Source organism: Drosophila miranda, assembly GCF_003369915.1.
Source record: "Drosophila miranda strain MSH22 chromosome Y unlocalized genomic scaffold, D.miranda_PacBio2.1 Contig_Y1_pilon, whole genome shotgun sequence".
Lineage (NCBI taxonomy): Eukaryota > Metazoa > Arthropoda > Insecta > Diptera > Drosophilidae > Drosophila > Drosophila miranda.
In genome coordinates, this window is record NW_022881603.1 from 34,331,066 (window position 1) to 34,355,628 (window position 24,563).

General features: G+C 48.9%; 3 protein-coding genes across 4 annotated transcripts; 2 read left to right on the forward strand and 1 right to left on the reverse strand.

Annotated features, from left to right (window-relative positions):
* The first annotated feature begins 18,106 nt into the window (after positions 1-18,106).
* LOC117190562 lies at positions 18,107-19,427 on the forward strand. Its single transcript, XM_033395617.1, has 2 exons — positions 18,107-18,775; positions 18,834-19,427. Exons 1-2 carry the CDS (start codon positions 18,748-18,750, stop codon positions 19,283-19,285), a joined length of 480 nt encoding a protein of 159 aa, XP_033251508.1. The 5' UTR covers positions 18,107-18,747; the 3' UTR covers positions 19,286-19,427.
* A 1,975-nt stretch (positions 19,428-21,402) lies between these two features.
* Positions 21,403-22,921, forward strand: LOC117190561 (nucleosome assembly protein 1-like 1). Its single transcript, XM_033395616.1, has 5 exons — positions 21,403-21,510; positions 21,566-22,034; positions 22,100-22,240; positions 22,309-22,497; positions 22,571-22,921. Exons 1-5 carry the CDS (start codon positions 21,422-21,424, stop codon positions 22,799-22,801), a joined length of 1,119 nt encoding a protein of 372 aa, XP_033251507.1. The 5' UTR covers positions 21,403-21,421; the 3' UTR covers positions 22,802-22,921.
* A 207-nt stretch (positions 22,922-23,128) lies between these two features.
* Positions 23,129-24,024, reverse strand: LOC117191037. Of its 2 annotated transcripts, none has more exons than XM_033396008.1 (4): positions 23,984-24,004; positions 23,751-23,926; positions 23,352-23,685; positions 23,129-23,266 (listed from the first exon to the last, which is right to left on the reverse strand). In XM_033396008.1, exons 2-4 carry the CDS (start codon positions 23,833-23,835, stop codon positions 23,173-23,175), a joined length of 513 nt encoding a protein of 170 aa, XP_033251899.1. In that variant the 5' UTR covers positions 23,836-23,926; positions 23,984-24,004; the 3' UTR covers positions 23,129-23,172. The 2 variants fall into 2 exon arrangements, with proteins under 2 accessions (XP_033251899.1, XP_033251898.1); XM_033396007.1 differs by having other exon boundaries at positions 23,130-23,266; positions 23,997-24,024.
* Positions 24,025-24,563: the final 539 nt, after the last annotated feature.

Below are 24,563 nucleotides of genomic sequence, written 5' to 3' on the forward strand. Positions count from 1 at the left end.
ACCTTATGGGAGGAGCTCCAGTTACAATTTTCAATCGATCCGGTTGTTTGAATCTTTGGCAAACATCGTTTCAGCTCAAATTGTGTAACAGGTATTAGACTATAGTGCTATGAGTAAACGGTTCCCAAAACTAATTAAACATGGTGTCTTATTGTGCCACATCTCTTTTCAGACTAGATTGGTCTAATAATTGGTCGCATTGCAGCACACTTAAATGTTTTATTTTATTTTAGCAGGATTTTGCAAATTTTGCTTGCATTTATTTCAAAAAGCCGTAACAACTGGTAAATATTAATAGACTTTTCGTTGTTGTTTTTTTTTTTTACAAATAATGTATATTTTTTCCACAGCTGCTCGAGGGCTAAAATGCTAATTAAGATCAAAATAACATTAAAATTATATATTACTTTATTATCAGTTTAGAATTATCAATTATTATTATCAATTTTAAAATGGATATTTCTATTTGATCCCCCACGATACATTTCGTTTCCTTTACAGACATAGCTCCTGCATACTAAATTTGTTTGTTGGGTTTTGACGTCGAAATTGAGGTGAATGTATATTGACGGTATATCGGTATATTATGGTATATTTTTATAAATTTATTCAATCTATTAAATTTCATATTTAACGTTATATAGAAATCCAAAAAAAGCAAGTATATAAAGTATATACCCACAAAAGGAGCTTCGGCGATGCCCTCTATACTACTTGGCCCGTGTGGTGGGGATAATAATTTTACTGACCACTCCCAAACCATGAATGATTTAAAAGACGAAATGGACAGCAGCGTGGACAAGGAGTGCACAGAGGAAAGGTGATACGAAAGACCGGATACGAATGTGGAGGAATCATACCAGTCTTTGGTCGGCAAAGGTAAGTACTCGCTGAAATAGCAACTTTGGTTGAAAGTGAACTAAAAACTACAATAATTCATTATATTTATTCTCTAATTAATAACAGCTATCCAATTACCATAAATTAGAAAATTGCGTTTAAATGCATTGTGAGGAACCGTGGTTCCCACAGGCCGAATTCGACCAAGGCATAGCCGGATAAAGGCGGAGGGAGGGTCGGATAAAGGCTGATGGCTGGCTGGATAAGGCGAAGGTCAGCCCAGATACCCACGGATAGCCGGATGCGGCGAAGAGGCCAAGGGCCCCGAGAGGAGAAGTGTCCCGCTCTCGGAGCAAGAGAAACGCGAGAGGCAGAGGAGACGGCGGGATCGGGCCGGCAGCGATCCGACGCATGACCAAATAAGGGCATGGGATCACGCCACCGGCCAGGCCCCGTTACGAAGGCCGTGGAAACCAGGAGACGGCGATGGAAAACTACCAACGCCGAGCCGGGGCCCGTCAAGGGGCTATAAAAGGAGGCTGCGGCAACGAAGCGGCTCTCTTTTTTCCGTGGAGAAGTGATCGCGCGCGCACGTTGAAACCCCGTCGAAACGTGAGAGTAATACCCGGTACGGTTCGAAGAAGTGCAGTGAAGCGAATAACAACAGGAAGACAGGCCCCGCCTGCCCCCAGAGTGAGTCTAAGTTAAGAGGTGATCCACAGTTGCCGGCGGAAGCTAAGAGGGGAGTGCGAGACGTAGAGTGCGGATTTGCGTGGCGGGCCAAAGCAATAGCGGAGGTCAAACTGCCCCAATCAACAGCCTCAACGCTGCCACACCCGACGAGAGCCCACGCGTGGTGGAGATCCATAGATAAGCTGAATTGTAGCATCTAGCCCTAAGTCCTAATATAAGTACGAATAAAGAGAGATTCGATTAAAGAAAAGGAAGGTCTAATCATTTGTCGTTGGGGGCAACAATAAAAATACGTTGCGACGAATCGGCCGACCGCTGAGCGAGCCCAGCAAACTCAAGCGAACCAAGAAGCAGGTCCGTTACAACTGGCGCCCAACGTGGGGCCTACAACGACAAATAGTAGGACAAAGGGAGGAGAAATATAGATGAGAGAATGGGGAAGGGACAATGGATCCACCGGTTGAGAAAGGAGGAGCTTGTCCAATGCGGCCACGCCTTCGGCGTGCGGCTGGAGGGCACAGTGGACGAAATGAGAAGAACATTTAAGGAGTGGATGAGGGAACACGAAGATGAGTCGGAGTGGGCCGATCTGATTGAGGTATGGGAGTGTCGGGCGGACAGGTCCTCGCCGACACCCCGGGCGGACGACAAACAAGCCGCGTACGAGCACCTGGCACCCCCACCCGGCGCAACCGCGGCGACGCTGTGGAGGTCCCCAGTCGACATACAGAGAGAATTGATAGCGAGTCTCTCAGTGCCAATACCGGAACGCTCGCACACGGGGACGCCTAGCAGGCCCCGCCACCAAGGAAGGGATCGAAGCCGAGAGACCGAAAGAGGGAGAACCGAACCAGCCACAATACGGCCAGCACACCTGGACTACGCTAGAGTGGCGAAACAGGTGAGAGAGTGGTCGTTCCGGTTCGACGGGACGACGAAGCCTCTCGAGTTCTTGGAGCAGGTCGAGTGGTCCGCCGAGACGTACGGTCTGGATCCGGATCTGATCCCAAGGGCGATGCCGGAGCTGCTAAAAGGGCGGGCGCTGATGTGGTTCGTGGCGAACAATCGACAGTGGAGAACGTGGAAAGAGTTCTCGTCGAGCTTCCAGGCTTACTTTCTGCCGCGGGGATACTTTGAGAAGTTGCTGCAGGAAGTGAGGATGCGGAAACAGAAATGGGGCGAGCCATTCAAAGAGTATATGGTCTGCATCTCTACCATCTGCGACCCCTGAAATGTCCGCAAGAGGAGCAGACGGAGCTGATTCGTGAGAATAGCATGCCCGATCTGAGAGCGTATATGAGGCCGCACCGGTGCAAGGACCTCGACACCATGATGGAACTGGCAGACGAGTTCGAGGCGTTGGAGAGGGACCGCCTAGAGTTCCAACGGGAGAATCCAACCGTGAAAGCCCGGGCAGCGAATCCCTTCCACAAGCCAGCCGAGACGACGGCATGTCGGCGATGCAAGGACGGCCCGCTGGACGGAGCAGCACGGGCGGAGAGGGGAGAGCGTGTCATTAGGCCGACACCGACCAACGGCAATATCGAGAACGGATATGTCAAGAATCCGGCCCAGGCGTGCCGAAGGTGTGGGAGCGCGGATCATTGGAGCCGGGAGTGCAACGGCCGACCTCTCACCTACTGCTGGAGATGCGGAAAAGTGGGCATCTCGGCATGGCAATGCTGCAGGAAGACGGGAAACGCCCCGCGACCCACGCCGCGGAGGGCCGTTCCAGGGTCGCAAGAAACGGTCCCTCAAGCCTAGTCGGCAGGCTGACCAGCGAGGAGGAACAGTTATCCGCAGTAGTGGAGGTCGCGGGCATGGAGCTGCAAGCCACGGTGGATACAGGAGCTACCAGCAGTTTCGTGAGCCGCGAGCTGGCGGACCGACTAAAGGGTGAAGGCCGGGAGGCGGCGGCAAGGAAAAGGGTGAGGTTGGCGGATGGCCATAGCCAGGAGGTCACGTGCCAGATTGAAACGAAGGTATGCTTTGGGAACAAGGAGATCCCAATGGTGCTACTCGTATTGCCGGGTGTGATTGATGAGTTAGTGTTGGGATGGGATTTTCTCCGCGCGGTCGGGGCAGTGGTGACCTGTGCAGGGCATCGGGAACGAGGCGAAACCAGGAGGAAAGACTGTCCGTGGCGAAGGCCGAAGCTGGAGACACGGCTCCGGAGTCCGACAACGAAACGGACACGACCCTAAGAATGGCCGCCAGAGGGGTGTCAGCGGGCATGAGGCAGAATAAGGGGGCGAGGGAAGAGCCAGTGGAGGAATTCTTAGCCCGAGAGTTAGAGGCATTTTCCAAGATCGAGGGGGTGTCTAATGTGGCGGTGCACACAATCACCATGAGTGACCCGCAACCGATTAAGCAAAGATATTACCCGAAGAACCCCAAAATGCAGGCCGAGATTAACCAGAAAGTGGACGAACTAGTAGAAATGGGATGCATAGAGCCGTCAAAGAGCCCCTACAGTTCGCCTATAGTGATGGTAAAGAAGAAAAATGGCAAATGGAGATTGTGCGTGGACTTTCGTCAAGTTAACGCGAGATCAGTAAAGGACGCGTACCCAATGCCCAGGATCGATTACATCCTCGATCAACTGCGGGAAGCGAAATTCATAAGTAGCCTAGATCTGAAGGATGGATATTGGCAGATCCCCCTGGCCGAGAGCAGCCGGCCGATCACGGCGTTCACGGTGACCGGAATGGGCTATACCAATGGAAGGTGATGCCGTTTGGGTTACACTCCGCGTCGGCCACCTTCCAACGGGCGTTAGACCAAGTGATTGGGCCAGAAATGATGCCGCACGCGTTCGCATACCAGGATGACATAGTGGTCATCGGGCGAACAGAGGAAGAACACCGAAGAAACCTGAAAGAGGTCTTTCGACGGCTGCGCTTGGCGAACCTGCGGCTGAACGCAGACAAGTGCGAGTTCTTTAGGAAAGAGCTGCGGTATCTAGGCCACAAGGTGACCGGTGAGGGGATATGTACAGACCCCGAGAAAGTCGCAGCCATAGCCGAATTGAAACCGCCGAGAGCTGAGACCAAGGAGCTGAGACAGTATTTGGGAGTGGCCTCATGGTACCGGAGGTTCGTGCCCGACTTCGCCACCCTCGTGCAGCCCCTGTCCGGGCTCCTCAAGAAGAAGACGGAATGGGTCTGGACACAAGAACGGCAAGAAGCGTTCGAGGAGGTGAAAAGACGACTAGTGGCGGACCCCGTGCTGGCGTGCCCCGACTTCTCGAAGAAGTTCATTCTGCAGACAGACGCCAGTGATTACGGGCTGGATGCGATTCTCACGCAGAAGACGGAAAGGGGCGAACGGGTAATATCATATGCTAGCAGGACGCTAAATGGACCCGAAAGGAACTATTCGGCGACCGAGAAAGAATGTCTGGCCATTGTGTGGGCCATCCGCCGGTTGAGGCCATACTTGGAAGGATATCGCTTCAAGGTGGTCACGGACCACATGGCTCTGAAATGGCTAAATAGCATAGAAAGTCCGTCGGGAAGAGTGGCGAGATGGGCATTAGAGCTACAGCAGTACGACTTTGAAGTCGCGTACAGGAAAGGACAGCTCAACGTGGTAGCCGACGCACTCTCCCGACAACCGGTGGAGGAGCGAGGCCGTCGGATAAGAAGTGAGGAGGGCACACAACCAGTAGGCGAGCCGCCCTGCAAGTGGTTAGAGGGCATGGTAGAAAAGATCAGAAAAGAATCCCCGAAGTACCCCGACTATGTGGAGAAGGGGGGAAACTTGTACCGGCACATTCCTCACCGGGCAGGGAGCGAAGAAGTCGCCTCGTGGAAGTTATGTGTGCCGAAATATGCCCGAGAAAGGGTCTTAAAGGAAAGCCACGATAGTCCGGAAGCAGGCCACGCCGGCGGAAGGAGAACCACGGCACGGGTGGCGGCAAGATATTACTGGCCAGATATGTACAGGGACGTGAGGGCCTACGTGCGGAAGTGCGAACTATGTCTTCGCTATAAGCCAAGTCAGCTACAAGCGGCAGGAGAAATGTTGACACAGGTGCCGGAAGAACCATGGGCAACGGTATGCGCGGACTTTGTGGGTCCTCTGCCGAGGTCGAAACATGGGAACTCGATGTTGTTGGTGCTGGTGGATCGATTCTCCAAGTGGACCGAGTTGGTGCCGCTGAGGAAGGCCACAGCAGAGGCACTAATAAAGGCCTGTCGGGAGCGCATAATAGCCCGTTTTGGCACGCCCAAAGTCTTCATTACGGACAATGGGGTGCAGTTTGCAAGCAGGGCATTTACAAGATTCCTGGAGCAGCTAGGAGTTCGTCACCAGTTTACGGCGCCATACAAGCCGCAAGAGAATCCGTCAGAGCGAACGAACAGAACGGTAAAGACCATGATAGCTCAGTTTACCGAGGGTGATCAAAGGTGTTGGGATGAAAAATGGCCGGAGCTGATGCTGGCCATGAATTCGGGAGTGTCGGATACAACGGGATATTCACCGGCGTTCGTGGTGCAAGGAAGGGAACCCCGGCTGCCAAAGGCCCTATATGACGAGGAGACGGTAGGCACGGGACAAGGCACAGAGACGCCGGATGAAAATGCGAAGAAATTAAAGGAGCTGTTTCAGTTGGTTCGACGCAACTTGGAAAGGGCAGCCCAGGATCAGGCCAGGCATTACAACCTGAGAAGAAGACCGTGGAGACCCAAAGTGGGAGAGGTCGTGTGGGCCAAACAGCACCACCTTTCCAATGCAGCGGAGGGATTCGCCGCGAAGCTGGCACCAAGGTACGATGGGCCATACCAGATAGAGGACTTTATATCCCCGGTTATCTGCAACCTAAGAAAGGAGGGCGACAGGAAGAAGAGAACGGCACACATACGAGATCTGAAACCCCAACCCGAGGAGCGAGAGACACAGGGGTGAAGGAGAATGGCTGTAATAGGTCGCCCTAAAGGGTCACGCAGGACCAGGAACGGTAGAGTGCCACGCAGGACACTGGGGAAGGGTGCCGCGCAGGACACGCACGAGACTCGTCAGCACGCAGGGTGATGGACTTGTGCACTTAGATTAAAAAAAAAAAAAGGCGAACAGGAAGACTGTGTTTGGAGAAATCTGAAAGAAGCGAAGATTAGTAAAAAGAAAGGAAAATAAAACGAGAAGAGGAAAAGCGCAGCAAACCTGAACAGGAAACGCGTCACCCAAAGCTGGGAGGCGAATCCAGGGTCGGGGAGTGTAATCTCAGACAGCGGATGACCAGGAAAAACCCAGGGGCCAGGTTCACGCCTCAACGCGGACTCACGGGGCAACTACGAGCGTCGGGCCGGAACGACGGGTGCCGCTCATGCGTGGACTACCGGGCGAGGAGTCGGATGATCCTCGGGTCCGAGCCACTGTGTGAGGGAGACACCCGTCAAAAGAGTCCGGCCGGTGGCGCAAAGGAGTTGCCCTGGGATGTGAGCCCAAGATTCCAGCCCGGGCGGAGGGTCGGATGACCCATTGTTCACGAGCGGAATCGCGGCAAGCGGCCCGCATTGAGGGCAGAGGGCGAGCTGGAAAGGGAGAAAGGGTGGAGTAAAAGGCATCCGGGGGGGGAGAACTCACCCAGGCCAAGGAGGGTCCGAGCAGCACGGGATGAAGAAGACAGGTCGGCGGTAGCATGTAAGAATAAATAGCAATTTTTTTATAACAATTAAAAGTAAATAATTAGCAATCCATCAATCCATTAAATAGCAATTAAAATAAACAAGAATAAAGGGCTGAATAAAAGTTGTGAATAAGCAAAAATAAAATGGGGGTATAAAAAGCAAAATAATCATGAACGGGAAGGGGGTGGGTCCATCAAAGATGGAAAAGTTTTATCCATGAGCCAACAGAGAAACGCGGCGAGAACACAACAGTATCCAAAAAAGAAGGGATAAGGCGAAATCGGCTAGAGAGCGGAGAGCGCGCCGGCACTCGCACAACCAGGGGAAAGATGCCGTTAGAGAGCGCGGCCGGCAGAGAGACGAGGCTGAGGGCCATGAGTACAGACGCAACAACCGTTAGAACCAGGCGGGAGAGACCGAGACACGGAGCACCGGCACCGGTAGAGGGAACGATTGGCAATGCAACGCGTGTATATAGGCGGGTGGAAAACGGAACAGCGAACACTTGAAGGTAGTTATCACCAGAAAGAACGCAAGAAAGGCAGCAAAAAAAATGGAGATGAACCGCGGGCTCAACCACGAGGATGGCAGGAAAAAGATGGATGATATTAGGGCCTTCCTGGAGGAGCAACAGGCGATCGTGGGAGGAGGGGGCTATCGCGCCGGTACTTCTCGTCAGCGACGGGCGTCTCTGCTCTCGCGTAGCGACGAGGAGGATTGGTGCGATGGCTCCCAGTTCCTTCAACTGCTGGCCTCGCCGTTTGTGTCACCATCGGGGCACGACTCGGTGTCGCCGACGGTGTCATCGGATGAGGAGGAGGAGGAAGACGACGAGGTCACATGCACCGACGGCCCGCGCGCCCCAACCGCTCAGGAGAAGGCCAGATGGAGACGGCAGCAAAGGGCGGAGCCGGAGACGAGGAATGGAAGGCCGTTGACCCTGCGCGACAAAATTGAGGCGGTGAGGCGGAGGTTTCAGGAGGCGACGCCGGAGGAGAAGCGCCGGATGCACCAAGTGCTGGAGAGGGCGCGGGCGATCAGGCGGCGGAGGGACGAGCGGATGGAGGCGCGGCGGCGACAGGCGGAAAGAGCCGCCAGTACGGAGGAGCACGGCCAAGAGAGCGACGAGGCGCCGCCACCCCCACCATTCCGGGTGGTGCTGCCGCCGATGCAGCCCCGGACCGACGAGGCGGAGACCGAGGGAACGCCGCCCCAGGCCACGGGCAAGCAGGCTACGAACCCAGAGGCCGAGTGGCAGCGGCGGCTGCAGCAGGCCGAGGAGGAGGAAGGCGAGCTGTGGCAGCCTACGCCACCGGCCGAGGATGACGAGGGCCCCGAGAGGCGGCAGCCGCAGGCCGAGGAGGAGCAGCACCAGCAGCAGCAGCACCAGCAGCAGCAGCAGCAGCACCAGCAGCAGCAGCAGCAGCACCAGCAGCAGCAACAGCAGCACCAGCACCAGCAGCACCAGCAGCCGCATCACCAGCAGCAGGGGCAGGAGCAGTGGCAGCAGCAACCACAGTGGAGGGGACCGGAGGCGGCCGTAATGGGTCCGTATGTATCGCAGGAGGTGCGGACCGCCGTGCGCCAGGGGATGGTGTGGCACCACCAGACCCTGCACATCACGTGGGCCTCGGGGCCCGCCCCGAGCGAAGCCCAGCCAGAGGCCGGCACCCGGGTGTGGGAGGAGAGTCCACGCGGCAGCAACAGCAGGGACCCGCGGAGGAGGGACCCCGGACCCGCCCCCACGACCTCAGCGGCAGCAATGCCGACGGCGGAGGCAGCGATGCGGACTGCAGAAGCGGCGAAGGTGACAGCAGAGACGCAGGCCGCGGAAATGGCGACGGCGGCCCAGCCGGCGACGGCGGTCCAGACAGCGACGGCCGAGACAGCGGCAGAGGCGGCGACGGCGGCAGCAGAGACGCAGACCGCGGAAAAGGCGACGGCGGCCCAGACGGCGACGGCCGAGGCAGCGGCAGAAGCCGAGACGCGGGCCGCGGAAACGGCGACGGCGGTCCAGACAGCGACGGCCGAGACAGCGGCAGAGGCGGCGACGGCGGCAGCAGAGACGCAGACCGCGGAAACGGCGACGGCGGCCCAGACGGCGACGGCCGAGGCAGCGGCAGAAGCAGAGACGCGGGCCGCGGAAACGGCGACGGCGGCGACAGCACCGACGGAGGTGGAACTCGAGGCGTGGGAGCGCGGACCGTGGGTGTGGCCCGCACCGGAGAGGTCGACGGCGGCCGAGCGCCCGGCTCTGAAGCGACAGGCCTCCTGCCCGGAGCCCTGTGCAGGACCGAAGCGACCGGCCCTGCAACGGCAGAGCTCGGCACCAGCAGCCACGGTCCACTGGAGGGCGATCCCGCGGGAGGAGTGGCCGGCGGCGGTGATCCGCGCGCAGGCCCAGATTCGCCTCGTGGGTAGGAGGGTGAAGAAGCTGGTGAGCGAGCGGGGTACCCGGTACCGCATTGCGATGTCGGCCACGCGCACGGAGGTGTTCCGCGAGCACAAGTAAGGAAAAAAAGGGGGAAAGAAAAAAAAGAGAAAATGAATAAAGAGAGAAGAAAAAGAGAAAAGTGGAATACGTACGGGGGAGAGATATCGAGTGGATCGCCTAAGCACCCCCACACCTTATCGATAGGTGGGGATTCGGCCCCAGCCGGAAAATTGCAAGGGCTGCCAGCGCCGCCCGAGCAAAGGCGCCAGAGGGCGCCAGGGCGCCCGTAATCCCAGATGCCGTAAGGAGTGCGCGTAAAATGGGGCCGTTTGAATGAGGAAAGCACACTCCGTCGCAAGGTCGCGGAAAACGGGAGTATTCCGCTGCGGGAAGAAAGAGGGGGGTGTGAGGAACCGTGGTTCCCACAGGCCGAATTCGACCAAGGCATAGCCGGATAAAGGCGGAGGGACGGTCGGATAAAGGCTGATGGCTGGCTGGATAAGGCGAAGGTCAGCCCAGATACCCACGGATAGCCGGATGCGGCGAAGAGGCCAAGGGCCCCGAGAGGAGAAGTGTCCCGCTCTCGGAGCAAGAGAAACGCGAGAGGCAGAGGAGACGGCGGGATCGGGCCGGCAGCGATCCGACGCATGACCAAATAAGGGCATGGGATCACGCCACCGGCCAGGCCCCGTTACGAAGGCCGTGGAAACCAGGAGACGGCGATGGAAAACTACCAACGCCGAGCCGGGGCCCGTCAAGGGGCTATAAAAGGAGGCTGCGGCAACGAAGCGGCTCTCTTTTTTCCGTGGAGAAGTGATCGCGCGCGCACGTTGAAACCCCGTCGAAACGTGAGAGTAATACCCGGTACGGTTCGAAGAAGTGCAGTGAAGCGAATAACAACAGGAAGACAGGCCCCGCCTGCCCCCAGAGTGAGTCTAAGTTAAGAGGTGATCCACAGTTGCCGGCGGAAGCTAAGAGGGGAGTGCGAGACGTAGAGTGCGGATTTGCGTGGCGGGCCAAAGCAATAGCGGAGGTCAAACTGCCCCAATCAACAGCCTCAACGCTGCCACACCCGACGAGAGCCCACGCGTGGTGGAGATCCATAGATAAGCTGAATTGAAGCATCTAGCCCTAAGTCCTAATATAAGTACGAATAAAGAGAGATTCGATTAAAGAAAAGGAAGGTCTAATCATTTGTCGTTGGGGGCAACAATAAAAATACGTTGCGACGAATCGGCCGACCGCTGAGCGAGCCCAGCAAACTCAAGCGAACCAAGAAGCAGGTCCGTTACAGCATGTGTAGCCTAGAAGCCTAAAACCTTTTTTTAGACTAAATCCAACAAAAGCAGGAGTTTAAAATCAACCAGCCTAGTGAAAAATAGAGTCATTTATTGTATAAAATTATGTGGGCATAGCTGGGCGCTTTTTCTAGCTAGTAATTTTCGACGGAACATCAAAATTAAGCAATATAATATGGTTTCCATCCCAGGACGGAGAACGATTAACCTTTTAAAGCCAAGGGGGTAATGAAAATTTAATAACGTTAGCGCAGTTCAGGTGAAGGATATCGTGCTTTTTTTTTTTTAGTTAGAACCAACATTGATGCAAAAACAATCTAAGCCAAGTATTTAAAACAAGCCAGTCAAGTAGAAAATTGATTCAAAAATCGTATAAAATTATGTGGGCATGGCTGAATGTTCCATCTAGCTAGTAATATTCCACGGAGTATCGAAATCAGTATATTTACGTATATTTTTAAATGAGAAGGTATATTTTGGTATTTTCTGAGGGTCGGACGGTATATGTGATCAATGGATCAATCGGTCGAGTGATGCCAGATTTTGAGCGTCAAAATATGCTAGATTTCACAAAAAGCTAGAACAAGCTAAAAATTAAAAAAAAGGCTACAAAATAAGCCACAAATAAAACTGCACGTAGATATATAGATTTCTAATTGTGTTATCATTGCAATCCATATTTGTTAAATTTCAAAAGTATTTTAGTCGTATATATCAAACAATTAAATATTTCTAAAACAAACCTTATACATAATATTAATATTGGTCTTAACGATATTCATTTGACTGAATACCCGTTCAGCATTTGACTACGGTAGACTTAAAATTACAATGGCAAATAAAGCGATTTATTGAAAAGATTTTTATTTGCCAGCAGCATACTAACTTATGTACTTCTGACCAAAGCTTTATAGTGTCATCTGTACTTTGCCAAGGGACTAAATGCATTTTTTAGTGAAATTAAAAAAGGTTAGATTTAAGGCTTATAGGCTATTCACACTGACGACCATCCACCATCCACCATCCATTTCGGGGATGGTCCGTAATAGGCTATTCACACTGACGACCATCCACCATCCACCATCCATTTCGGGGATGGTCCGTAAGGTTTTGCCGTTCCGAAAATTTCCCAGTTAGTCCACCATCCATTTTGGATGTTCCTAAACCGCACGTTTCTATGCGATAGTTAGCCGATGGTTTTCAAATGCAACTCTGAATAATTGTCATTCACAATGGAAAAATGGTTGCTTGAGATGCCAAGCTTTTTTGGCACCTATGTGTTTCAAAAATGAAAAGAGATTTTGGGTTAAACTTTATAATTCGTATTTAATCTTGGTGGCTTAGCGGAAGCCGATTGCTTGCTATTGCCAGATAAACTTTATGCGAGATCGATATGCAACCAATGCGCAGAGGGGTTAGCATAGAACTAAACTATAGACGACGGCGTTAGATCAAAGTGATAGCCGAAGTGGCGGCAGCAGATCAAAGTAGTTGCCGAAGTGGCGGCGGCAGAGAGCCCCTTTAGCGGGAGAGCGCAGCAGCTCTGCAGAACGTCAACGTTTTACAACATAGGCGGCTTTCTCTGCTCATACAATAATAATGTTAAAGTTACGGTTATTCTTCAGCGGCTGGCCCGAACATAATTCCCCCCGTTGGGAGCTAGTCTCTCAACAGATTCCTTAAGGGGCAGCAAACATAGCCGAGTGACGGCCCTCCTGATGTTTCCTGAGGATGTCTTCAGGTCAGCGACGCGACACACTCCGTCCTTGCCCAAAACGACATCGACCACTCTAGCCAGTGGCCAACGCATTGGAGGAAGATTTTCGTCCTTCACCAGAACGAGGTCGTTCTTGCAGATGTTTTGCGCGGGGGTACGCCACTTCGCGCGCTCTTGCAAAAGAGTGAGATACTCTTCGCGCCAACGGCTCCAAAATATTTGCTGTAGTTGGGTGACCCGCTGCCAGCCATCCAGACGATTGTAGTTAAGCTTCGTTAGGTCAGGCTCGAGGATTTGCTCATGGGGGCCGCCTAAAAGCAGATGAGCAGGAGTCAAAACGTCTAAATCATCAGGATTTTCTGAAAGCGAGAGCAAAGGGCGAGAGTTAACAATTGCAGTGATCTGACAGATCAGAGTGCGCAGCTCGTCGAAGCTAAGCACAGATGGTCCAACTGAGCGGTACAGGTGATATTTTGCGGTCTTCACGGCCGCTTCCCACAACCCGCCAAAATGCGGAGAGCGAGGTGGGATGAAACGCCAGTCGATCGAGTCAGCCAAGCAGGATTCGTGGACCTCCTTCATATGCCGTTCGCTCAGACAAAGCTTCTTTAGCTCCAGAAGCTCGTTCTTGGCCCCAACGAAGTTTGTCGCATTGTCCGACCAAATTTGACTTGGCCTTCCTCGAGTGGAAGTAAAACGCTTTAGTGCGCCTAGAAACGATGCGGTGGTCAAATCCTTTACGAGCTCCATGTGTATAGCCTTAGAAGTGAAACAGATGAATACGCTAATGTAGCACTTGATCGGAGGCCTCGTGCGGATTTCTGATCGGTAGAAAAAAGGTCCACAGTAATCTACTCCAGTGACTTCAAAAGCTCGAGATCCTTCCAAACGTTCCTTAGGTAGGTCTCCCATGATGTGTTCGACCATGCGCGGCCTAGTCCTGAAGCATCTCACACATCTGCTGACGACCCTTGACACTGCCTTAACACCTCCAATGTGCCAATATTCCAGCAGAATTTTGGATAGCAAGGCGCGAGGTCCGGCATGGAGGTTTCTTTCATGATAATATCTTATCAGCGCAAAGGTAATGGAATGTCCCTTTGGCAGAATGAGCGGGTGCTGAGCGTCAAATCCTAGCGATGAGTTGCCAAGACGACCTCCAACTCTAAGTAGTCCAGAATGATCGATGAACGGGTTGAGCGAACTAATAGAACTGGATTTCATGACTTGACCATTGCGCCGAATCTCCTTTATGTCCATCCACAAATTTGCCAGCTGAATGTGTCGAATTAGAAGATGCGTTCCTTGCCGAATATCAGAAATGGTGAGTCCTGGATGCCTAAGACGATGTATAAATTTATGCATGTAGGCGAATGTGCGCTGCATGCGAAAGAATGAATTCGCAAATTTGCATCCGGACGTGAGATCGGCATGTGGAGACGTGATTAGCAATCCTCTCTTGCGAAGCTCCAAAGTTGCTATGTTGTTAGATGGAGATACAGGCCACTTATCCTTGGAGCCTAGCAAAAAGGATGGGCCGTGAAACCATAGCTCTGACTGGATAAGATGGTTGGGAAGCGAGCCTCTCGAGAGAATATCAGCAGGATTTAAAGAGGTGGGAACATAGCGCCATTCCATGGCTGCCGTCAACTCCTGAATTGATGCCACTCGATTTGCCACGAAAACTTGAAATTTAGCTGGCTCGTCCCTAATCCAAGATAATGCTGTTGACGAATCCGACCAGCAATAGAACCGACCTGTAAAGATTCCCATGTCCTTTACATTCTGCATGATTTTCGCAAGCAAATGGGCTCCACTTAATTCCAGCTTAGGAATCGATATAGTCTTTAGCGGCGCCACTCGCGACTTTGAGCACAAAACGTGGCTCAAAGACTGGGCTTCCCTGGACACGACATACACGCAAGCGCCATATGCTTCCAAGCTGGCATCACAGAATCCGTGAACTTCTGTAGCCACACTAGAACGAAGAACCAAGCGAGGAAATGAGATCCGAGAAATGCTTGCCAAACTATTTCTCAAGTCCATCCAAGTTGAATGCAACGCTGAGGGTAGGCTTTCATCCCAATCCAAATTTTCTCTCCAAAGCTGCTGAAGGAAGATTTTGCACCTGACAATGACTGGATTTATCAATCCAAGAGGGTCGTAGAACCGCGCAATCGTAGATAAAACCGACCGCTTTGATGGCTTTGAGCTTGTGTCCAGTGCGGACAAGGCAAAAAGCAGCTGATCCGAAGCAGGGTCCCACGCTAAGCCGAGAGTTTTGGCAATGTCGCTTCCATCATTAAACTTTAGGAACTTCTCTATGTCATCTTCAGGGGTTCCCTCAAGTACTTCCTGGTGACTGGAGCACCATTTCCTAAGTCTAAAATTACCACGGGACAGTAAAGCTGATGTTTGGTGCATCTTGTCCATGACCTGTGCGACCGAATTACCGCCCGAAATAAGGTCATCCACGTAAAACTCCTGCCGCAGAGCAGCTGAGCCAAGAGGGTAGGACTGGTGCATATGATGCAAATCAATGTACTCCCTCATAAAGGCGGAATACCGCTCCTTGAGTGTAGGATTACGCTCCAGTTTTCGCTCCAGACTGATGAACCGTCGATAAGCCTGAGCATAAGATTCTCCTAAACGATCAGTATTGTTATTTAGCGGCAGACGAACTGCATACTCCCCGGATGGCAACCGTGAAAGGTGGCTTACGAAATGTGCTTCACAATCGTCTTCTTCTTTGGTATTCAAACCAGCCTCCACACAATTCTCGACTTCCCAAAACATACGAAGAGTTTTATCCAACCTTGCTTCCATCTCAGCTATCGAATCTGGACAATTGTGCGTAGCCAAAAGCGCCGAACTTGATACCTTCTGTCCACCGCCAGATTCGATCCACCCAAGCCGGGTCTTCTGCAGAAGAGGCAGTCCATCGGTGAGTTTGATTTGCCCTACGCAGAGGAGATCATAAAAAACGCTCGCACCAATGAGAAGATCAACCCGTTGAGGATAGAAAAATGCAGGATCAGCGAGCTGAATGTTAGATGGAATACGCCAATCGGATACATTTACTGTCATACTTGGTTGAGAATCGGTAATCGTGGGGGCGATGAGAGCAGTAAGTGTAGTTGGGTAAGCAGAGGTGCGAGAACGCATACAAATGCTTATGGTGGATCCCTCAGTAGAAACGCTGGTATCGCCCAGCCCAGACACAAGTGCAGACGATTGAATTTCCTAAGCTGAAGCTGAGAACCACGGCTGTAGCCAGAAGCACGACATCAGAGTGAAGACCTTGGGCAGCAAGAGAGGTAGACGAAAGTAGAGACGAGCTGCTAGCAGAATTTTGAGCAACGGAAAGAGTGTCCGGTTGAACGGCCAGATCGGGAGGAGTAATACCTGGGCAGCCTTGTGTTGTGGGCTGTATACTATTGAAGTGCAACAAACTATGATGCCTACCGCCGCATACTCGACATTTTCCACTATTGCATGCGCGGGTCCGGTGCCCCGGCTTTAGGCAATTGAAGCATAGGGAAAGCTTCTTCACTTCTTTGTGGCGCAGCAACGGTGAGAGATTTCCGAATATCTTACACGAGTATATTCCATGGCCCGCTGAGTGGCAAAAGACGCATACAGACGGGTCGGCGGAAGATTTGGAAGCTACAAACGTTTTCTTAACCAAGAATTCGAAGAATTCCTCTGCGGTAGGTATAGCATCCGACGATGTGTGCTCCTCCCATTTGGTTTGCGTCTTCGAATCCAACTTCTGCAGCAGCATGTTGATGACCATGAATACTGAAATCTCCTCAGCAGTTCCCAATGTCTGCAACGCTCGCATGTGTAAATTGACTGCATCCGAAAACTCCCGAAGCCTTTTAGCAGAAGGCGAGTCTACCCTCTTTAGCCCAAGAATCTTCTTGATGTGTGCCTGGAAAACAAGTCTTTTGTTATTAAAGCGTTTATTAAGTATATCCAGAGCCGCACGATAATTGGCACTGGAGAGCTCTAACGATCGAACCGAATCCAAAGCCGCATCAGCGAGGCAAGAGCGAAGGTGCTGGAATTTCTCGATGTCACTGAGATCCGCATCCGCTTCAATCACCGATTTGAACATTGCCATAAAATCCGAGAACTCGACGTAACCACCAGAAAATTTAGGCACCTTCAGCTCAGAAAGGCGCTGCTTGTGAGCCATGATGATGATACTATGTCCGGAATGGCTTGGCAGAGTCGTAGAATGGGCAGCGGCGTGTGACTGGCTTACTTCAACAGCAGCCAGCAACTCAGCTTTCAACGATATGAAAAGAGTATCGAAGATTTCGCGCAGCTCACTCCCAATCTCGTTTTGATCGAGAGCCTCCAACTCATTATGGGCCTTATTAAATTCCTCTCGAATTTCTGCCAACATATCAAGGCGCACCTCGACTTCCGCGGCGGTCAGCTTATCGATTTTATTCCCCGCGAAGGATTCGCCAAGCCTGTGCAATCGATCATATAATGACTGACTTTTACGCTTATACAGACTCAGTCTGGAATCAGCCACCACAATATTTCCGCCCGCGCCTGTATTCGGATCGTTGTCCATGTTAACCGTTGTGCAATTCGACACAACAACGGAAAATGAAATACCGCTTAAGCGACGATGTATAGATGCCAGAGCGAGAATGCAAGACACGAAAAGGCAAGAACCGCGGCTGCAGCTGCGCAGAGAATGAGAGATTCGACGCTTAAAGTACCGGAATTTGTCTATAAATATTCCAGCCGCACTCTCACTGAATTTGCACTTTAAACTGTTTTTCAACGTGCACCCAAATGTATTTGTTGGTAGTTAAACTACCCAACAACAAAATATTGTATAAATAATAAGTGTTTTAACGGAACGCGATTAAGCAATGGTTTTATATCACTTCGGGGGTCACCAATGTTTGAGATGCCAAGCTTTTTTGGCACCTATGTGTTTCAAAAATGAAAAGAGATTTTGGCTTAAACTTCATAATTCGTATTTAATCTTGGTGGCTTAGCGGAAGCCGATTGCTTGCTATTGCCAGATAAACTTTATGCGAGATCGATATGCAACCAATGCGCAGAGGGGTTAGCATTGAACTAAACTATAGACGACGGCGTTAGATCAAAGTGATTGCCGAAGTGGCGGCAGCAGATCAAAGTAGTTGCCGAAGTGGCGGCGGCAGAGAGCCCCTTTAGCGGGAGAGCGCAGCAGCTCTGCAGAACGTCAACGTTTTACAACATAGGCGGCTCTCTCTGCTCATACAATAATAATGTTAAAGTTACGGTTATTCTTCAGCGGCTGGCCCGAACAATGGTATTCACTGCGAAAACGTAAACAATGATTGTGACAAAATTAACAAAAAACAAAAACAACAACAGAACAGCTCGGAAGGACAGCAGACCAAATTTTCGAAAAACTTATTAATAAAATGGATTTAGTGCCAGAAAACTCCACCAGTGGTACGTTGAATAGATATATTTGTTTTTTATTGTTTATAATATATAATATTATTACACAATGCAGCAAACAAGAGAACAACAGCAGGCGGCAGGGTGAAATGGAGTGCCGCGCTTGAGAGCCTGCTGATTGACATATGGAAGGAGAAAATTGAAGATTTGCGCGAACCACGCAAAAATTCACATGTGTAAATTAAGTTGTCCGTATGTCCAAGTAGCCTTAGCTGCTTGATGCGGTGGTCCTCGTGCGGGTTCCGTGGTATAGAATCCTTTATGAAGATTATGTTGTAGAGATAACTGTCTCTCTTATCACTGGCCTTGTGGTACAGTGGTATAGAATTAATAATTCAAAGTGTTTACGGCTGGTTGCCGGAGCAAGGTTTATTAACAAGCGTTAGCTTTCGTTATAAGAACAGAACTAAAACTAGGAGCCACCAGCAAGCTGGGGCATAAGCTGAATCAAAAGTATTTAATTGCCAAAGAATGCAAAGCTACAAAATATATGTACTTAGAGCTACAAAGCTACAGTCGGTAAGCCGACTTGGCATAAGCGATAATGCTGATCTTGCGGCATGTGCAAGATATCAGATTACCGCCGGTTGACCGTCACATTCAGGGCGCTGAACTGAAGTTCGCTGATTTGGCATCTTGAGTGCAAACAACATGGAGCAGAGCACATTGGACAACGACAGTAAGTTTTATTAATTTATTGCTAAAAAAATATATTTCATTTAAGGTGTTCATTGCAGATCCTGATGAGTACTTTTCGGATATTATTGAGATGGACCTGGACGGATCTTGTAGCTCCAGCACCTTGTCTGGGCGTCCGCCAAAGAAAAAGAAAAAGACCGACATTTCGTGGCTGGCAGAGATCGCCCAGGAGCGTCTCGAACAACAAAAGGACCACCACAGAAAGAAGGAGGAGCACGACGTTAGGCAGGAGAAGATGGTGCAGGACTTGATCAGCACCCAAACAAAATTCCAGAACGACTTATTAGACTTATTAGAAATGCCCAAATGCATTTTCCACCACTCGCCTAGCTTTGGAAAGGTTGTAGTTAAACGTGCGCTGTTCCAAAGAGGCGACTGTGGAAAACGGGTAAGGTTTCATCAGCTTTTTAGAAAACCTAAATGCCGAGTCCCCGATAAGCATTACAGGGACGTTTACTCCGCTTATTTCCTTGGCTTTCTCTTGGAGTAATGCCGATGCTTCGATATGTTTTGCACGGCTTGACTTCTGGTATATCATCGAGTCATTGCACCTTCCTGCAGAGCCGATATTTACATATGTAAATCTGTATCTAAAAAGAATCGGATTTAAATAATTTAGGACATTAAACCAACTTGCTAAATACATATTTTTTTGCAAGATATTTGCATACCTATAATCCACTAGGGCAAACAAGACTGTGGAATACCAGCCCTTATAGTTATGGTGGTCTACTGCCTCAGGTGCTGGTGGTTTTATTTCGATGTGGCATCCATCTAGAATAAAAAGGAAGTTTAAAAACCAATTTATATGTAAACATATTGCTGAAGTTCTTATTGATATCCTACCAATTGCACCTAGGCACTGAGGAAACCCAATTGCCTCGAATCCCTTTACGCACTCATCAATTTTGTCGGAAGTTAGGTAATTGGGCGACATGTACTCCTTCGAAAACTCGTCGATAAGTGCTCTGCAAAACTCGTGCAGGATATTACACACACTGTTTGGAGCTACACCGAAAAGCCTGCCAACTGTTCGGTACTCAGAGGACGAGCCCAAAGTGTATAGCGCAATGGCGATGCGCTTTTCCAAAGGAATTGCAGCTCGGCAGTTGGTGTCCTTCTTTCGCAGCACTTCAAGCCGATTCACTAAAATATCAAAGCAGGGCCTCTCCAATCGGAAACTCTCTTTGAAAAACGCCTCATTGTTTTCTGGTACATCTTTCTCCCAAAATGTCCCGAACCGCTTCTAAAACCATAAAATATGTCCTTGTACTTTAAACTATGGTTGAAGTTAGTAGAAGTACTCACAAACGACCATAATCTTCCTGGCTTTTGTGTTTTTATGGCAGTCATCTGCGTCATCTCATCCTCGTCAATGTTAAAGTCATCATCGTCATCATCATTATTCATTGACAGCAACATTATTAGTTGGTGCAAGAAAATATTTTGCTGTTGAACCACAGCCGAAATAATTGCTATATCTTCATCATCCATTATAAGAACCAAGAATTAATAAATCTTCCGCGCAAATTTAATGAACTTGTTATTGGCATCAGCTGTTTTTGACGGATGGTGGATGGTGGCAGTGTGAATCGGAGTTTCACATCTGTCAAAAAATTCCACCATTCCCCCGGGATGGGCTCAGTGTGCAGAGCCTATTAAGCATTGTCATAATTTTCCAAGCATATCCGTTTTCAAGCTAGATCTAGCCTCAAATAGGCTAAAATGGCAGCACTGGTGTTTTTCTATCGGCGTCATTTCCTGGTGCTTGTCGAATAATTTTCGCGAGTTTTTGTTAAAGCAAAAAGGTAAGTTTTCCTAGGCTAATTACTGTTTTTGAAAGGTACATTAGAGGGAGAAATAATCCGTGGTCTTTGACTCGCACAAAGCAAATGTGCAATTTGATTGACTAAGAAATATGAACGAATACGAATTCTGCGCTTTGCGCCTGGACGCTCTTTTGCGTTAACACGTGTTTTCTAATAACGCGATGTGTGGTAAATTGATTGAATACCCACACACATATGTGTGTAAGGGCGATCGGTATGGCGCATTATTTTTATGTATAAAATAAAAAAATATGTCTGTAAAAATATGTCGCCCTCATTCGAGCTTGGGCCGAAGTTCCGCCCACAACAACCGAAAATTTGGTGGCATCGATGCCCCGACGACTACAGGCTGCAATAGATGCCAATGGTGGACCAATCAAATATTAAAAGTATAAAAAGTATTAATATTAAGATGACTTTGAGACTATAATACAAAAGCATAGAGGCTGTATGTACACTTTTTTCCGTGAACATTTTATGTTTTTTCGTTGTAACTTTAGTATACATAATTTTTGTTTAAGTTTTTTTTTTTGAAATAATAATAACTTTAAGTGTCCTAAATAATGGCATACCAACTTTTTTAATTTTCAATGCGAAAACCCGAAATATTGAAAAATCGGTGCTGTATGTTGACTTTTTTCCTTGACTGTACATGCAGATGTATGTATATGTACATATGTTGGTGAAGGGCGTGTATGCTTCGGCATTGTAAATAAGTGTTAAATAAAAGCATGCAAATGGTGAGAAGTTGTTAAATAAACTATTTGGTTTGTTCAAGAATTCCGCATTTATTAAAAATGGACGCATCACCAGAGGGACACGTAGAGGCCGAGTCCTGTAATGAGGTCGACGACGAGAAGTCTGTCAATTCCGACTGCCAGTCCATGTAAGTAATGTGAACTTGAGGCTTGACGACGACGTCTGAAAATTGTGAATTGCAGGCCGGCTTACATGAATTCGGTTATGAGGCGGCAGTATTTGCAAGAAATGGTTAAAGCGCTGCCAGTTCCAATTCAAAATAGAATTGTAGTGCTTAAAAATCTGCAGTTGGAACATCTGAAGATCGAGGCTGAGTTCTTCGAGGAGGTTTACAAGCTGGAGCAGAAGTATCAGCTCAAGTACCAGCCCATGTTCGATAAACGCAAGGAAATTGTCATCGGTACAGTAGACCCCCCTGTGGAGAAGCCCAATTGGACAGAGCCCGAGAACCCTGAAACAGAATCCGATGCCGAAGAGCACTACAGTGAATCACTGAAAGCTATCAAAAGTATTCCCCAAGATGCGAAGGGCATTCCCGGATTCTGGCTAACGGTTTTCCGTAACACTGCTATTCTGTCGGAAATGGTTCAACCACACGATGAACCAGCTATGCGCAAACTAACTGATATATCCATCAAATACGATGATGGGGTATGTAGAAAAGCAACTAAGCTTCCATGCTTAGTACTGCATAGCTAATTTTTGAACTATTTCAGCACTCTTACACATTGGAGTTCCATTTCGATAAGAATGAGTACTTTTCGAACACAGTTCTTACAAAGCAGTACGTTCTGAAGTCCACTGTCGACCCTGATGATCCGTTCGCCTTTGAAGGACCAGAAATCTACAAGTGTTCGGTATGTTGGGCTGAGTGACGTTCAATGAATGAGAAGCACAAAAATGATTGTATTCAATTGATTTCAAGGGATGCAACATTACCTGGGAGAAGAAAATGAACCTAACTGTGAAGACAATCAGGAAGAAGCAGAAGCATAAGGAGCGTGGCGCAGTGCGCACCATTGTCAAACAGGTTCCAAGCGATTCCTTTTTCAATTTCTTCAACCCACCAGAGGTTCCATCCGATAAGGAGGAAATTGATGATGAATCTCAGCAAGTATGGACATCTCATCTCATTTGGTAATCGAATAGCATCGAAATTACTAACTTGGGGGCTCTTTTTATTGCAGATACTGGCAACCGATTTTGAAATTGGTCACTTTTTGCGGGCCAGAATAATTGCAAAGGCGGTGCTTTACTTTACTGGTGACATTGTCGATGATGAGGACGACGAAGACGAGGAGGAGTTCGATGAAAACGAGGAGGAGGACGATGACGATGAAGTTGCACCTCCAACCAAGGGTCACAACAAACATGCCGGTAACAAGAAACAGTCGCCCAATGACTGCCCCAACCAGTAGGCACAAGATATGATGGCGGTGTTTCATCGATTGGAATAGTGTTTACCGATATTATGTATATACATAATTCAAATTTAATTTGAAATATATTTTTGGTGAATTAAACTAAACGAAAGTGAACTACTAAACTGTGTGTACAATTATTGTTACACCTATGAAAACTTGATCTTATACTTTATATTAGAGCACTAAACATTATCAAAAATCTAGATAGTGTCTCAAAAGATGGAGGTGCTCAAGTTGAATAGGCATTCGTGGGAATACAATATAAATTAAATGCTGGTTGTATGGTAGGATTAAATTTTATTAAATTACTAATGCTTGTCTAACGCTTACAGAAATAGGAACGAGCAGAAGTATGATGTGCTAAGCTACTTTTTTCCAGCTAACAGCTTGAGCTCTTTTTTTGATAAGTTGTAAGGATAATGTAGACTAGTGGGGACGAAAATTTTCCCAGTAACTCGGCTGGAAAAGAAGACAAGCTGTGAGTGAATGCTCAACACATTTTATGCTTTCGCTACCTTCATAGGTAGAATTTCCTCGAACTTACTTGTCAAAGTTCTCTTCATACCCGACCGTATAATCAGCTGGTATTTTCGCTACCTTTTGCAGGTCTATGCACTTCGATGGCGTCGAGTTGAGGGCGTAAAATGGGTAATCAAAAGCATTAATATAGATGTCAACGCAGAGCCCGTGGCTGCCAAGATGAAGTTGACTGGATACTGATGGCTGGGCGAGTCCAAAGCTGCCCAGCATTATATTTCTGTGGCAAGAGTATACAAACGTTCCTTTATCACGGCTTGAATGAAAGCATTGCACATGTTTGCCAGCTTTCGAGTGATCTACTGCAATCGGATCGAATCCGGGCCCAGCCATGTCACACGCTGCGCAATGAAAGAACAATTAATCAGTCGGTGTTTTAAAATGAAATTAATCATAATGGAATTACTATCTATGCTTTGGATCATATGTTGTGGTCCTAAGGAGCGGCCTACAGCAGACGCAAGTTGTCCCCCAAAGCTAAATCCAAACATATAGCCTCGTTTAGTATCGAATCCATTTTTAATGAGAGTCAGAATGACTGACACTATGGCACCAGTAATGTTCTCGAAATTTGTATACAACCTGTACGGCGAAAGGGTGTATAAGAAGGGGTTAGCAAAAATTGCCTGTGCACATTACCTTACCACCTTACCGCATATACGATGTACTCGCAATTATACTCTAATCAATACATATCACGCAGCCTCCACGATAATAGCTTAATCCTGGAATTGTTTGTGTCATATGTATGTACAGGACATTCATCAGTTATAGATAGATCATTATCTGCTTACGATCGATAAGCGCCAGAGACCGATCATCAGCACAGCTTTGGATCCAGCCATGTAAAACAATAGCAAATTTATCCGATGGGGAGCAGCCAGAAGAACCTTTATGCATATAGTCTTCGTCAAAAGCGGATGCTTCAAAGGTTTTTGTGTTGTTTCTAAAAAAATGTAAAGATATACCAAAACAGGCACGTCTGCTGAAAAATCACTTACTTATAAAACATAAGTCGCATTGTTTTTGTACATCATATTTGGTTCTTGGTCGAAGAGCTTAGAAAGAAAATACTCAGATAGGAGAAAACCACTTTCATTGAGTGCAAATAGTACCTACTTATAGTTTCATTTCGTGCAGCATGACTTGGTGCGCGCCCTAAAATTGCATATTTTAGGTTCAGCCTAGAATTAGTCTTACAAACTAAAAGTAGTAAAAT

What these genes read in the sequence shown, in the direction of transcription:
- LOC117190562 (XM_033395617.1), top strand. Translation starts at nt 18,748, where the DNA reads ATGGAGCAGAGCACATTGGACAACGACA. An exon ending in GAGCACATTGGACAACGACA is followed by an intron (nt 18,776 to 18,833) that starts GTAAGTTTTATT and finishes TGTTCATTGCAG; the next exon opens with ATCCTGATGAGTACTTTTCG.
- LOC117190561 (XM_033395616.1), top strand. Translation starts at nt 21,422, where the DNA reads ATGGACGCATCACCAGAGGGACACGTAGAGGCCGAGTCCTGTAATGAG. An exon ending in CCATCAAATACGATGATGGG is followed by an intron (nt 22,035 to 22,099) that starts GTATGTAGAAAA and finishes GAACTATTTCAG; the next exon opens with CACTCTTACACATTGGAGTT. An exon ending in CAGAAATCTACAAGTGTTCG is followed by an intron (nt 22,241 to 22,308) that starts GTATGTTGGGCT and finishes ATTGATTTCAAG; the next exon opens with GGATGCAACATTACCTGGGA.
- LOC117191037 (XM_033396007.1), bottom strand. An exon ending in TATGATCCAAAGCATAGATA is followed by an intron (nt 23,686 to 23,750) that starts GTAATTCCATTA and finishes TTCATTGCGCAG; the next exon opens with CGTGTGACATGGCTGGGCCC. An exon ending in TATGAAGAGAACTTTGACAA is followed by an intron (nt 23,267 to 23,351) that starts GTAAGTTCGAGG and finishes CTTCTTTTCCAG; the next exon opens with CCGAGTTACTGGGAAAATTT.